The following is a 14,596-nucleotide window of genomic DNA, read 5'->3' as shown; positions in this document are numbered from 1 at the left end:
CATCTAGCGGGGCACGCGGCCTGAGGGGGGGCTCTTTTCTTGGGACGCTTACCTGTGGCCTCCTCCGCGACGCGAACCGGCTGAAGGCTGCTGCTGGGGCCGCGTGGGAGGGAAGGGAGCCGCAGGGGGGCGTCCTCGGCGGCGAGCTGGCGGAGGCGTCCGAGCCGACGGCTGGTTGGAGGCAGCAGCTGGCCGTCGGGGCAGAGAAACCGCCTTCGTCTGCTCCTAGGCGGTCGAGAAGTGCTGGGCAAAGTCCTGGACCGCACCGCCGAACATTATGATGCTCCTGGACCACAGCGGTGGGCATCACCTGACCAAGGGAGCGAGCGACCGCCTCCGTGACCCGTTTAAGGACAAGGTAGGCGACAGGCTCGCAGCTCGCTTGGTCCGTCACCTCCTCGTGCACATTCCTGAGCAGCTAGCTTTGTAGGTGCTCATCATATGCAGGGCGGAGGCTGCCTGTCCCGCCGCTCTACAGAATCGCGCCGCCATAGACGACGAGAACCCATAGGCTTTGGAGGGGCATCTGAGAGCAACCGCCGGTTGACCGGGGGAGCCCCAGCGTACCCACAGACAGCCGCATCGCCGAGGGGAGGAAGGGCGGGGAACTAAGCACGCTTTTTTTTTTTTTTTATTTATTTATTTTTTAGTGCGTGTCAGTTCCGCATGCAACTCGGGGAAAAAAGGAAATTGGGGTTGGCCGTGGCCGTAAGGCGGCAGCGTTACCCAAAAACCAATTATTCAGCCGCGAGAGATCGGGGAGGGGCGGAGTTCCACCCCCACCCGATGCTCACGGACGCCCGAGATAGCACGGCCATCATCGCGGGATCAGACACGGCGGCGCTGACGCTCCCGAGGGAGGCAACGCGGCCGCATCCTCACTTCCCGAGGAGTCAAGCCCGCCTAGTGATGCTGTGATCGACATCGCATCATCATCTGGAGCGCTGCCCGAAGCAGCCGGTGCCACCGAAGAAGCAACCGACTGAATCGAACTAACGCTCGCTGGCTCTCGCACTGAGGCGGGAGGTGTGGCCCGAGGAATCGTCGGGGCTTATCCCACACCATCACCGTAAATCACCAGGTCCCCGGGTCGACGGGCCCCCTATGGAGGAAACCGATCGAGCGGGGGGGACCGGGACTCTCACTCAAGTGAGATCATTGAGTCTCGACCTCAGTGTAGAGATGGTCATGTTCCCACAGAAGGAAAATGAGTCATCCACGAACGCTGCTGCTGCATGCTGAAATGCCCAGGCATACAAAGCAGCGATCGTGACCATCAGATGACGACAGAAATCAATCACACCCAGAAGAGCACGGGCGAACCGTCTTTAAAAAGACGTGCGCGTGCAGCTCTTTCAATGAGAGGAGGAAATTCACTCTTTCAGCGCTGAAGCGACCAGGGAGAAGCGCAAAGTCTGGCAGACCACTGCTCAGATCGCAGGCGATGCAGAATCTCGCTGGGTACCGCCGTCACACCAACACTGAAGAGGACGCTCGTCTCGAAGAGTCTTGAACAGTGCTTTCAGGAGTGAAGAGGTTCTCTTGGCTCCGAAGCGAAAACATACTGCGGTTGCGTTCACTTCCTCCTTTTATACTCACGGAGTAGGGCGGAGTACGCTATGCAAATTTCCGCAGCCCCAAGGCATTGCATGCCATTGGCTCGTGTTTTAATACTCGAAGAGGATTGGCTTTCTATGCGAAACCCCCAATCTCCGTCACTTCTGACGTAACTCGAAGTGACTACGATAGGGAACCAAGGTTTCAGTCATAACTGGTGAGTTTCCTTTCAAGGGAACTCGCGCTGCGTCAAGAAATTATGTTGTAGGAACATTTTTACCCATGCCACTATAATGACTAGTGTCTGTCTTGTGTGAAATTGTGAAGAGCAGCACTAAGACGAGACGAGAGCACCTGGGACCCTGGAGTAGAGCCCAAGGTGAGGACCAACATGCCGTCACAAACCTCTTGAAGTGATACTCCTGACAGAAGAGTCTTAGAGGCAGCGGGCTCGGACTGACGTAGGTAAAGGTTGTCCGGCAGACTCATGTGAAACTTTCCACTTGCTCATCCTCTGCTTCAATGCTGGGGACCCAAAAGCAGATGAACAGCTGTTTTGATTTACGCCGAAGGGCAGCTCTGTGGACGTAAGCATCTGAAGCCCCAACTGGACATAGCAGATTGTTTCTTTCCTAGTCTGGATCCTGGAATGGAGGAGGACAGAAGGCCAGCAGAACAATAGATCAAGCCACATTAGTGGCTAGAAAGACGTGCTTGCATCGTAACCGAATCCCATACCACGCCTAGAAAAGGGATCCTCTGTACTGGAGAAAGCATACTATTGGCATCAATGGCCCCTTTTTACCTCTTGTTCCATGACCAGAACCTGTTCGTGGCCTACCACAGTGGGCAGGAGCCCCATAAATCTGGACGGGGTTAGCAGAACGGCCCCCTGTGGGCACCGAGGTGAAATGGGCACCAAATTTTGAGGTGTTGACCACTTCCCCCTGGAGGGGACTGTCCTCAGAGGTCTTACCCCACTGGCGTCAGGACCTCGGGTCCGCCTTACCCCACGAAGACTGCGGTTGTGAGCGCCTCCCTGGCCCATTCTTTCTGTGGGGGAGCTTGGGTGGCGACTGTTTGGGGCTGCTTTCTCTGGGACTAGAGAGCAGCTGGGGAGAAGTTTCTGGAATGTCGGCGCCTGTTTGCTAGCCTCCTGAAACCCCTCAACAACTGTATTAACAGTGTCGCTGAAGATGCCAGGAGGTGACAAAGGGGCACTAAGGAGTAAGGTTAGGTTAATGGCGCTAAGGTTGAGTCACAAATGTCTTTCCGTGGCCACGAGGGGTGCCGCAGCACGGCCGACGGATTTGGCCATCTCATTGGTGGCCCACAGAGAAAGATATGTGGCCCAACGCAGCTCACTGACTCTGTCCGGGTCAATGACATCGTGTGAAGACTCGCTGCAGCCTGACCAGACGCTGCATAAGCCTTATGCACTAAAGCCGCCGTTGTTCTGACCGGCTTGGTGGGTAACATCGGGGCCCTCAGGGACAATGCAGACTGAGGGGAGAGATAGCTGGTTAGCATCTCTTCCACCTTAGGCATCGCCTCATAACCGGGCTCTTTATATCCCATAATTGATGAATAGTTTGATGTTTGTGAACTATACACACGATAAGAGACTAGGAAAATCAGGAGATCAGGAAAAAAATGGTAGGCCCTGACACCAAGGCAATGACAGCGAGGGCATGAAGCAGCTTGCTTTTGGGACGAACGTCCTTAATCTCCAACAAATTCTCATCCCAAGACGTCATCTAACTGACGCTTTTGACCATACGTCAATGTCCAACGTTTTAGGGTACCCTTTAGCGTCAGTTAGATGAGGCGGGTAGGTTTAGGTCGGGGGTAGGGTTTGGATTAGATAGCGTCATCTAACGGACGTTAAAGGGTACCCTAAAATGTCGGATGTTGACGTATGGGCAAAAGCGGCAGTGCGTGCTTCCAAAACCTGAGAGAAGGCACAGGTGAGGTGAGATAAGCCCAGGCCTGTTTCTTACCCCTCTGTTAGATCCTCTTGCGATCCCCATGACCTCCTAGATCACCGTTGTGCCTTGGCAGCAGCGGGACCCGAGCCGTGAGGAACGTGAGACTGAGAACCCTTGATTGAAGAGCGCACGGCAGGAGTGAACCTTCTGTAATGGAAACTGTTCACAGTTCTCACAGCCAGCTCCCTCGAGAGCTGACTGTGCATGCTCCAATCCCAAACAACACATAAATCATGTGTATCCCCACCTGTGATGTAGAAGAAATGAACACACAATCTGCAATGCTGCTTGCTCACCATATGTATAACTTCTTTTTGTATTGAGACAGACAACACTAAATAAGACAAACGATTAGGGAGCGCTTACTGAGGACACAGACGCTAGCGTTGTACTGTTTTGGCATGCTTTATAGTTTCCTGGTTCGTGACGTCACCCGCCTCTAACGTCCCATCACACCATTGGACTGATTTCAAATGTGCGTTCCCACATTATGCGGGTGCATGTAAATGTAGATGCTCTTTGATATAACTGGTTCTGAAAACATGTCGGACGTAGCAAAAGTAACTAAGAGTGGCGGGTCTTTGCGAAAGGGTTGATTAAGTCTCCGAAAACATTACATTCACTTCGCACTTAAGTATATTATTTAAAGATTATACGATCATTTTTCTGTAATAGGCCTATATTTCCCATAGCTAACCCCAACAACACAAATTGGATGTATAGGAATTCAATGACTCAAAAAATATATGATGTAAAAAATGATCTTTTTTGATCATGAGGGTTTCGTAATTATAACCATGTGAATATAAATGCAGCCAGAGCCCCTGATTTGGAGTCTCCCAGTGATATAGATATTTATGTCAGGGTCACTATCGTTAAAGACGATTGACAAGTAACATATAGTTTGGATTGGCGGTCTGGTTCTGTTCTGGGCAAGAACTCAATCCCCATCCATGACGCCTATAGCATTGATAAGAGATCATGGAGAGCAGCGATAACCACCCTAGGGTAGACAGAACATAACCAACAAATGTATTGCAGATACCATTAATGTTCAGTAATTTAATGTACAACATAATTCAAGAAAAATGAGCCAGAAGGCCAAGTCCTGACTGGATTAGAGGAGGAGCAGGGGATGGAGGGAGCAACGGGATAAAGCTGCTGATAAACTGAATGGGCCTCATATGTGGATGAGGGGTGTCGTTTTCCTAGATGTTGATCAGCTGATGTGAGCTTGACGTCTCCTGCCAGTGCTAACGCTTGATATTAACAATAGTGATATGGAAGGTATCACCATAATCAAATGCTTTTGACATGGCAAGTAATATTTAAAAACATACTCTAAAAAATGCTGGGTTGTTTCAACCCAAATTTGGGTCAAATATGGACAAACCTAAATGTTGGGTTAAAAATGCAATTAAAAATATACAGTTAAAAAGTGAAAGTTGAATTTGAAGTTGAATTTGGGTTAAAACAACCCAGCATTGTAATGTAACCTTCTTTAGTAAGTGTTCTGTTCGTTTAATCATAGTATTTTGTGAGAATTTCTATATTATTATGCTTTCTTAAAGGGATAGTTCACTTTGAAATTAATTTTTGGTATATTTTAGCTTACCTCAAGGGCATCTAAGATGTAGGTGTCTTTGTTTCCACAGTACACTCTAAAAAATGCTGGGTTGTTTTAACCCAATTTTGGGTCAAATATGGACAAACCCAAAATGTTGGGTTAAAAATGTAATGTAAAAATTTAACCCAACGGCTGGGTTAGTCCATATTTGACCCAAAGTTGGGTTAAAACAACCCAGCATTTTTTAGAGTGTATTTTCAATTTTGATATTTTTAGGTCAAACCGTTTGTGTCTATCAGTCATATAGTGGAGGTCTATGGGGTCTTACACACTGATGGCCTAAGACACGAAACGAGCGGTTTGTGTGAAAACGAACAGTATTTATATCGTTTTTACCTCTTGTAACCACAGCCATGTCCAAGTGATCTGAGGCCCCGCGGGCACTTTGTGGCTGTGGTTACAAGAGGGTAAAACAATATAAATACTGTTCGTTTTCTCACACAAACCGCTCGTTCCGTTTTTTTTTTTTTTTGACCCATTTATGAGTCATTAAATCATGTTTAATTTTGACTTCTCTGTGCATGCTCTTTGAGGTGGTGACCATAGACCTCCATTATATGACTGACAGACGAGAACCTAAAAATATCAAAATCGAAACTACTGCGGAAACAAAGACACCTACATCTTGGATGCCCTTGAGATAAGCTAAAACATATCAAAAATGTATTTCAAAGTGAACTATCCCTTTAAAGCATTTAATGACTTTGACTGGTGTAACCCAATGCACTTATGATTCAGTCATATTAAATAATTCCCTTGACCCGAACAAAAGCAGTTCATTTACATGTTGACTGACATTACTGACAAAACTTATACCATTATCTCTGGACTATAATCTCTGGACTCTACCCTTTCAGAGTTTCAGTCATCCAGTTTATGTGCGAGAAAGATAAAAGTGAATTTGGCTTAAGATCTGTTAACACAACCTCCATTAACAACCACAAATTTACAAAGAGACAAAAGACTGTAGGACAAATAATGGTGAGATATGATGGGTATTCTCTCTCTCTCTCTCAGCTGTGCCTTTCTATGTGCAGTGTCTGTTGCAAAACAACATTAACTGCACATATCGAAACTTAAAACACATATAAAGTTAGGAATTAGTAACATGCATTCAGAAACACAAGCAAAGTGCAAGATATGGAGAGGTTACATTTTTTAATTTACATGAAAGTGTACATTCAAGAATTGAGGAAAAACATCAAAAGAAGTTCAATATAAACTTTTTATATGTACATCATTACCAAATATCCCATGACATGAATGATGTGCAAACAACCACACAGAACACTTTAGATGGCCTTTTGCATTCTTCATAAACCAAAGCAAATGCTTGGCAGAATGTTAATTTAATTTCTTGACTTGACTGATACTCATAGGACTGAAATCAGGCCATAATGAGTCAAATAATATTACACAGTTCTGAATTACATAATTGAATTAGGATTTCTCATTTCTGTAAGCTATGTATGGCACATTCTTTTGTCCTGAACAGCAAATTATAAAGATGTACATGTTAATGTTCAATGATATGTAAAAGAACATTTAGTGTTGTGTATAATGTATAATGTTAAGAGCTGCAGGTGATTTTCAAATACTTCACTGGGTTTGTAAACAGCGTTATATAGGCCACTCTTTCAGCCTCATGAATGGAAATTTTTACGTTTGTGGCTTTTTATTTATGGTAGGTCTATTGTAAATGCTTTATTGCAAGCAGTTCAGATACCAACTTAATGCAAAACAGCCAGCTGACCTCAGGCACACTCCACTATCGAGGCCAGTGAAATAACTCTGGAATAAAAAAGAAAATGAGACAAAAATATTGGTTCACATAAACACCTCAAAGCAATTTTCTACAGGTGTATTGCTGAAATATAGGCGTCCCACATTGTCTGGTCAATAACCAACCCTGCAATATTTGAAAAGCAGAGAGAGAGAGAGAGAGAGAGAGAGAGAGAGAGAGAGAGAGAGATAGAGAGGGAAAACTACTGACCAAGAGTTGATGCGTCTGAAATACACTATATCATCACACCATAAATATCTTTGTAAATGGCGACTGAATGTTTAACCTTTTCCAGGTGGATGGTTACGATGTTTTATGGCTACACATTAATGCCTTTCACTCTTCAGAAACTCTCAATGCAACCATGCTTTTGAAAAAACTCAAGCTAGTACAAATTAAAACATAAATCTTCCCATTCATTCAGGCCCTACCATTTCAGCTAAACACAAGGAATAAAATCAATAAGAGTAAGCATGTGGACAAAAGTGAACAAACGCTATAGTCAGTGCTGTTTGCTTAATAAATTATAAGAGCAGTGTATCTGTGTGGACTGTAACAGAAGCAGGGAGAAAATAATTGATTAATATCAAGCTTCAGTGAGAACTTAGGCACTGTCCCAAATGATGCACTTGACGTGGACCTGTGATCCTTCGCTTGCACAAGTTTGTGTCAGTATGATTCAGTACGGTTTTCAAGAGCGCCCCCTGTGTTTGTAATGTGCCTTCTATGTTTCTTTTTGTGAAGACTTCACAGCAGACTACTTTAGCAGCTTATGTGGCATCACGTCACAGAACATTGAGCAACATGCTATGGTTGGCAATACAGTGACAGATAAAAGACATTTTAAAGGTATTTCAAAAGAAAAAGTATAAAAACATCAGGAATATGTATAATGATCCATGTTGAAGTATACCCTTGTGAAAAAGAAGTACACTACATACCTTCAAAAAAAAAAGAAAAGAGAAACCTACTTAATATGGAAATAGTATTTTAAAAAATATACTTAAGTGTGAACTGAATGTAATGTTTTCGAAGTGCATGATAAAGGAGTAGTTCACTTTTTAAAAAAAATTTGCTGATAATTTACTCACCCTCGTGTCATCCAAGATGTCCGCGTCTTTCTTTTTTCAGTCGAAAAGAAATTAAGGTTTTTGATGAAAACATTCCAGCATTTTTCTCCATATAATGGACTTCAATGGGAACCAAACGGTTCAAGGTTCAAAAGACAGTTTCACTGCAAACTGTTCAAAGGGCTTTAAACGATTTCAGACGATGAATAAGGGTCTTATCAAGCGAAACGATCGCTCATTTAATAAATAAATAACAAATTTTAAGTTTTATAAGCTCAAATGCTCGCCTTGCTCTGTTCTGTGATATACGTTTGTGACTCTCCTGTTCAAACTCATTCAACAAAATTAACAAATCTTTTTTCAAGTCATTTGGTTCAATCAATGAACGAAATGAACAAATTGACTCGGAAAAAGATTTTTTTCATTTTGATGAACGAGTTCGAATAGGAGAGTCACGAATGTGCATCACGTAACAGAGCAAGGCGAGCATTTGAGCTTATAAAACTTAAACTTTGTTATTTATTTATTAAATGAGCGATCATTTCGCTAGATAAGACCCTTATTCATCGTCTGGAATCGTTTAAAGCCCTTTGAACAGTTTGCACTGAAACTGTCTTTTGGACCTTGAACCGTTTGGTTCCCATTGAAGTCCATTATATGGAGAAAAATGCTGGAATGTTTTCATCAAAAACCTTAATTCCTTAATAAAGAAAGAAAGACATGGACATCTTGGATGGCATGGGGGTGAGTAAATTATCAGCATAAGTTTTTTTGAAAAGTGAACTACTCCTTTAATTGCAATTATATTCAAATGCATTATAATTTTCATTTAAATTAAATGCAATTATCTGAATTTTGGTGGGTATTTTTTTGTATGTAATTTTATAATTACTTACTGTTTTTGAAATAGTCTGGTTAAATTGCACCACCGAATGTACTGCCAATCATTTATAGTAAACTAAAATATACTGTAATGTCATTGTATGTCATGTATTTAAAATATGTGTAATTGCATATTTGTAATGATGAAGTTGCATTTTAGTACATTTAAATCAACACATTACAGTTCAAATGATAATCAAGTACTTCACATGTACTTTTGCTAGTCAACACATCAAAATAAGTGTACTACTTTAAAGCCCAACAGAAAATAATTCAAACATAATGATTAAAACAAAGCTAAACCTTTAAATTGACATTACAAAGTGCACTTTTCAAAAGTGCATTTGTTAAGAACCAGCCATGAAAGCGTACTTTAAGTTTAATTCATATTAACTTTTAAAATTTGAAGTATTACAAGTGTACATTCAATACAGTTAAGCACACTTCTTTTTCACAAGGGTGATAATTTAGTAATCTTAATCAAATTGAATTGTAAATCAGTGATAGGTATACTATAAAGTTGATGAGTCATGTGACTTGACATCTATCATTTGCAGAGTGTTTAAAAGTGTTATTATGCTAATAAATAATGATGTTTCGGCCACGTATATGTATGTATGCAAATACTACTTGCATGCACTTTCCTTAGTTTGGCACAGTCCAGTCAGTGAAAGAACAGATGAGAAACTGAATCTGTAATTCACTTGAATAGCTTTGGCAAATAAAGCCACTCAGCAAAGGACACAGCATATTTATATTGACATTGAAACAAATTACAGCCGTCACACAGAGCAACAACATGTGTAAATGATAGTACATATCACTCGGAAATAGCAGACTTTCTAATCCTAATCAATGACACAATGTGCTTATATAGTCATGGTGCTGTATTATAACTAACTATGTGTTTCAAATGTACACATTATACACGTATTGCTTGTTTCTGCACAACCTTTTAGAGAAAAACAAACAAAAATCACCATTTACTCACCTTCATGTTGTTGCAAATTCAAATGACTTTCTTTCCTTGTGAAACAAATAAGGAGAATGGTTGGTCTTTTCCATGCAGTTACAACAAATTTGGATTGAAGCCTTTAAACCTTGAAAAAGGACGACCAAGTACTATGAAAGTATGCTATATTTCAGGTTTTCTGAAGCCAATGATATCTTTGGGTGAGAAACAGATGGAAATTGAAGTCATCCACCCTATAGCTCTCCAACTAGCCCATGAGAAAATAAATCATTATTTTGCATCGGATGTTTATATTGAATATGTATGATCGGGTTCAAAATGCCATTTTTGATCTGATCGCAAAAACATAATGATCTGAAATCATTGACGGCTCACTGCAGGAAACATTTCAAGGCTATTGTGTGTTTTTGGAAGACTTAAATAAAGCACACGCGTCATATGGTCTAGGTTTTATGGTGCAACTTTAGTCCCCTTTTATTGCAATTGCATGAAAAGAGCGATCTTCGGAATATCTACTTTTATGTTCCACAGAAGAAAGAAAGTCACAGATGACACAAGTGTGAGTAAAGTTATTGTTTAACAGTGACAAGAACCTAAATAGCTCGTGTCTTTTGCTGTTACTAAGTCATACACTTCTTCCGCAGGCCTTACCCTGGACAAAAACAGTGAGAAGAAACTCAGTATTTCACTGAAACTTGCTCTAAATGGGGGAAATAGTTTTCCGTGCCAAAGAGAACTCACCAGATAATGAGCACAACACCAACAAGTCAGTTTAGCAGTGGTTAAAGGAGTAGTTCACTTTTAAAAAAACCTTTGCTGATAATTTACTCACCCCCATGTCATCCAAGATGTCCATGTCTTTCTTTCTTCAGTCGAAAAGAAATTAAGGTTTTTGATGAAAACATTTCAGCATTTTCTCCATATAATGGACTTCAATGGGAACCAAACGGTTCAAAGTCCAAATGAGAGTTTCAGTGCAAACTGTTCAGAGGGCTTTAAACGATTCCAGACGATGAATAAGGGTCTTATCAAGCGAAACGATCACTCACTTAAAAAAAAAAATAACAAAGTTTAAGTTTTATAAGCTCAAATTCTCACCTTTCTCTGTTCTGTGACGCGCATTCGTGACCCTCCTGTTCGAACTCGTGAATCAAAATGAACAAATCTTTTCACGATTTGTCAACTCGTCATTTCGTTCGTTGAATGAACCAAATGACACGAAAAAAGATTCATTCATTTTGAAACGAAACTGTCTTTTGGACCTTGAACCGTTTGCATTATATGGAGAAAAAGCCAGGAATGTTTTCATCAAAAACCTTAATTTCTTTTCGACTGAAGAAAGAAACACGTGGTCATCTTGGATGACATGGAGGTGAGAAAATGATCAGAAAAAGTTTTTTTTAAAAGTGAACTAATCCTTTAAAGCATGAACGCAACATACTTTGTCTTCCTCTTCAGAGCCCAGCTACAAGACCCTTTCTTAATGTTTTTTCAGACCATTTCCGTATTTAAAGTCGACATCTTTAAGGAACACGATCTTGAAATATCACTGTCCAAAGTGAGATTCTGAACCTCAAATTCAGCCACGAAACGTGCACAGATTGGCTGGCCGTATTCTCAAGCCACCTCGAAGAATCGTAAAATGTGTCATTGGACACGTTTAAATGCTCTCTTTCTGTTCCAAACTGTTCTTCTTTTGTGGTTGATAGGTGCTCGTGGAGCCATTGCTGAGGATGGAGCCCTTGGTAATGCCCGTACTGACCGTGGACAAAGGGAAACTCTCGTAACTCTCCGGCGGCCCCCAGCAACGGCATCTGGAAAGCAGCAGCTTCAGCTCCTTCTGGAAGTTATTGTTCAGGAATCCATAGATCACCGGATTGACACACGTCGACGCCATGGCGGTGAGGTGACAAGCCGAGAAAATAGCATTATGCTGGCATATGGGAATCGCCTCGTGGTTCCAGTCGAAAACAGTGTTGAAAACGTTCAACGGAAGCCAACACAGGGCGAACGCCGCCACGATCGAGGCTAGCATGGCGTTGACTCGCTTCGAGCCTTTGGCCTTTTTCTGCCGTCCGCCTCGGGCCCTTTCCACCATGTCTTTGCGTCGGCTGAGACGCAGGAATATGCGGAAATAACAGACGAGGATGAGCGCCAGCGGTAAGCAGTACTGGCACAGCAGAAGCGTGGTGGTGTAAGTCAGCCGATTGCCCTCGGACGGCCACTGCTCGATGCAGATGAAGTGATCGCTGAAGGGGTTGAAGGGAAGACTGAGGTTGTGGAAGGGCGAGTTTGTGAGGATGTTGAAGGAAAGGAACGGAAGGGAGATGAAACACGCTATGATCCAGATCACCGCCACGGCCAGGTAGGAGTGTCTGACGACTGGTTTCCAGCCGGTGGGATGGATGATGAGCTGGTGTCTCTCCAAGGCGATGAGAACCATGGAGAAAATCGAAACCGTCACGGACATGCACTGGACGAACGGCGTCACCTTACACAAAGCTTCGCCCAGAATCCATCGATCCATTAGGGTGTAGATGATGGTGACCGGCAAACACACCAGGCAAACGAGGATGTCGGAGCACGAGAGGTTGACGATGAAGATGTTGGTCACGTTGCGCATCTCCTTCTGTCGGGTGATCACCAAGACCAGGCAGGTGTTGCCCACCAGGCCCACCGCTAGCATGGTGCTGTACGCCACGATGAGAAAGGTGGTGCTGCTGAGAGAGGTCGGACAGACAGGATCCTCGAATAACCACGAGCCGGAGCTGTTGTTCAGGTGAGAGCGCTCCATCGCTTGAAATGTCGGGCTTAATCTCCAGGAGAAAATGAAGTGGAATTGTCCGGCGTAAGACTGCTCCTTCCCAACGACAGTTTCCTTTTAGTTTCCAAGTTGTCTCATCTTCTTTCCTTGCTTCTCACAGAACTGATGATCTGTGAAACCTGTGGACGGAAAGACAAAAAATGGCTCTCAAGATCAGAAGAAAATCCAAAGTTAAAACCATTAAAACTGAATGCACGTCCAAAAAAATGCTGTCGCATAAAAGTATATTCGTCTATATTTGGTCAATCCAATCTACCTACCCATCATTTTACTCAAACACACAAAAAAGTTGTGCCAAGATGATTAGCTACTCTCTTCCATACAACAAAACTGCGTATATTTATGCACATAAAGCATTTATAATATGTAGACAAAATATATGTCTTAACCCTAAAACCGTATTTTGGGCAAATGTGGGCAAAATAGTTTTCCCTTGATCTGGTACAAGACTTGGCTACTTTTCCTAAGTTTGCCTCCTGAACACACACAATTTTTTTTGACTCAATTCTACAATGTTAAGTCATTGAAAAAAAAAACTCCTTAACCTTGTATTTGGGTCAAAAATGGGCACCCATAGAAATGAATGGGAAAAACTGTAATTTAGAGCATTCTAAAATAAGCCAAAATAAGATATGATATGGTACAAAATATGGTATTTTTTGAAGTAAATAAATTCGAAAATACCCCCAAAATAAAAAAAACACCATAAATGAATAGACAAAACTTTATCGAAGACAGTGATATAACATTTATAATAAATAAAATTAGGATCACACCTGAGTCCTCTTTGCCCACATTTGTCCACAATTACAGGATTAAAGGCTATAAAGTGAATACGGTTTGAGGGCTACGGAATAGAAAAACTAACCACACTTGACAAAACAAACAAAGGAAATTAACACTGGGTCTGAAAATATAATATATATATATATATTATTAAATCAGCATTTTTTGCTTTTAATTTTTCTCTTTTCAGTGACATTCACCTAAACATTGGAGTCTGATAAAAATGTTCATTTAAAAGAAAAATGTCGAGAAGTTTTTGCATCTGAAGTCTTCATAGAGGTTTTTGATGTCCCTGTCTCATTCAATCATATACAAATAAGAAACATATCTTCATAAACCAGAACAAAATATAGACGTTTTCCTGTGTTAAAAGCTTAGCCTTCTGTTAACAGAATATGGTTAGCACTCCTGTTCCCTATGTACATACTACTATAGTAATTACAATAACTGGATAATAACTTACTATCCCTAAACCTAACCTTAACCCATGTAGATATTACCCAGTACTTTCTTAGGTAAGTACACGTAAGTGCATGGACCGTAAAATAAAGTGCAAGCAAAATATCCTTATTAGAGAAATGGGACAGTGGCAGACTGTGGCCACTCTATCATTGATATTTCTTTTGTTCTGCTTTTTTCGACTCTAGTCGTTCCATTATTTCAATGCATTCTCTTTATCTCCCTCTTTGTACACACATAGCAGTAAAGTATGTGAATTAGGTATTCTCTGGTAAATCTCTTTTTTGGACAATCTCACCCCCAAAAAAGGCAAATACATCACACACGCCAAAAAAAACCCTGACTCATAAATTTTAATTTTGATTGCAGCCTGCATCATGAATTTTTAACGCAGCAACATTGTAATAATAACAGACCCTTACAACTCAGTAACTCTACAGAGAGAGGAATCCCATCCAGACAACACAACAACATCAATATTCTTTAAAGAAATGCTTGACTTTACAAATCCATATTTCTCTCTCTCTTATATATATATATATATATATATATATATATATATACTGTATATATATGCAAGTATATATAAATAAATAAAAACATATACTTTGGACCAACTTTGGCCAAAAAAAAATCTTATTACCATC

The 14,596-nt window shown here is 41.7% G+C and overlaps 1 protein-coding gene across 1 annotated transcript; it reads right to left on the bottom strand.

Moving 5' to 3' along the window:
• Positions 1–6,313: 6,313 nt before the first annotated feature.
• Positions 6,314–12,674, bottom strand: npy8br (neuropeptide Y receptor Y8b). The gene has a single exon (XM_089119280.1). It carries the CDS (start codon positions 12,672–12,674, stop codon positions 11,541–11,543), a length of 1,134 nt encoding a protein of 377 aa, XP_088975406.1. The 3' UTR covers positions 6,314–11,540.
• Between the last annotated feature and the right edge of the window lie 1,922 nt (positions 12,675–14,596).

This window comes from Pimephales promelas, chromosome 14 (assembly GCF_988280905.1).
Source record: "Pimephales promelas chromosome 14, fPimPro1.hap1.1, whole genome shotgun sequence".
Taxonomy (NCBI): domain Eukaryota; kingdom Metazoa; phylum Chordata; class Actinopteri; order Cypriniformes; family Leuciscidae; genus Pimephales; species Pimephales promelas.
The sequence above is the reverse complement of the archived record's forward strand: the minus strand, read 5'-3'. Positions and strand labels throughout refer to the sequence as shown.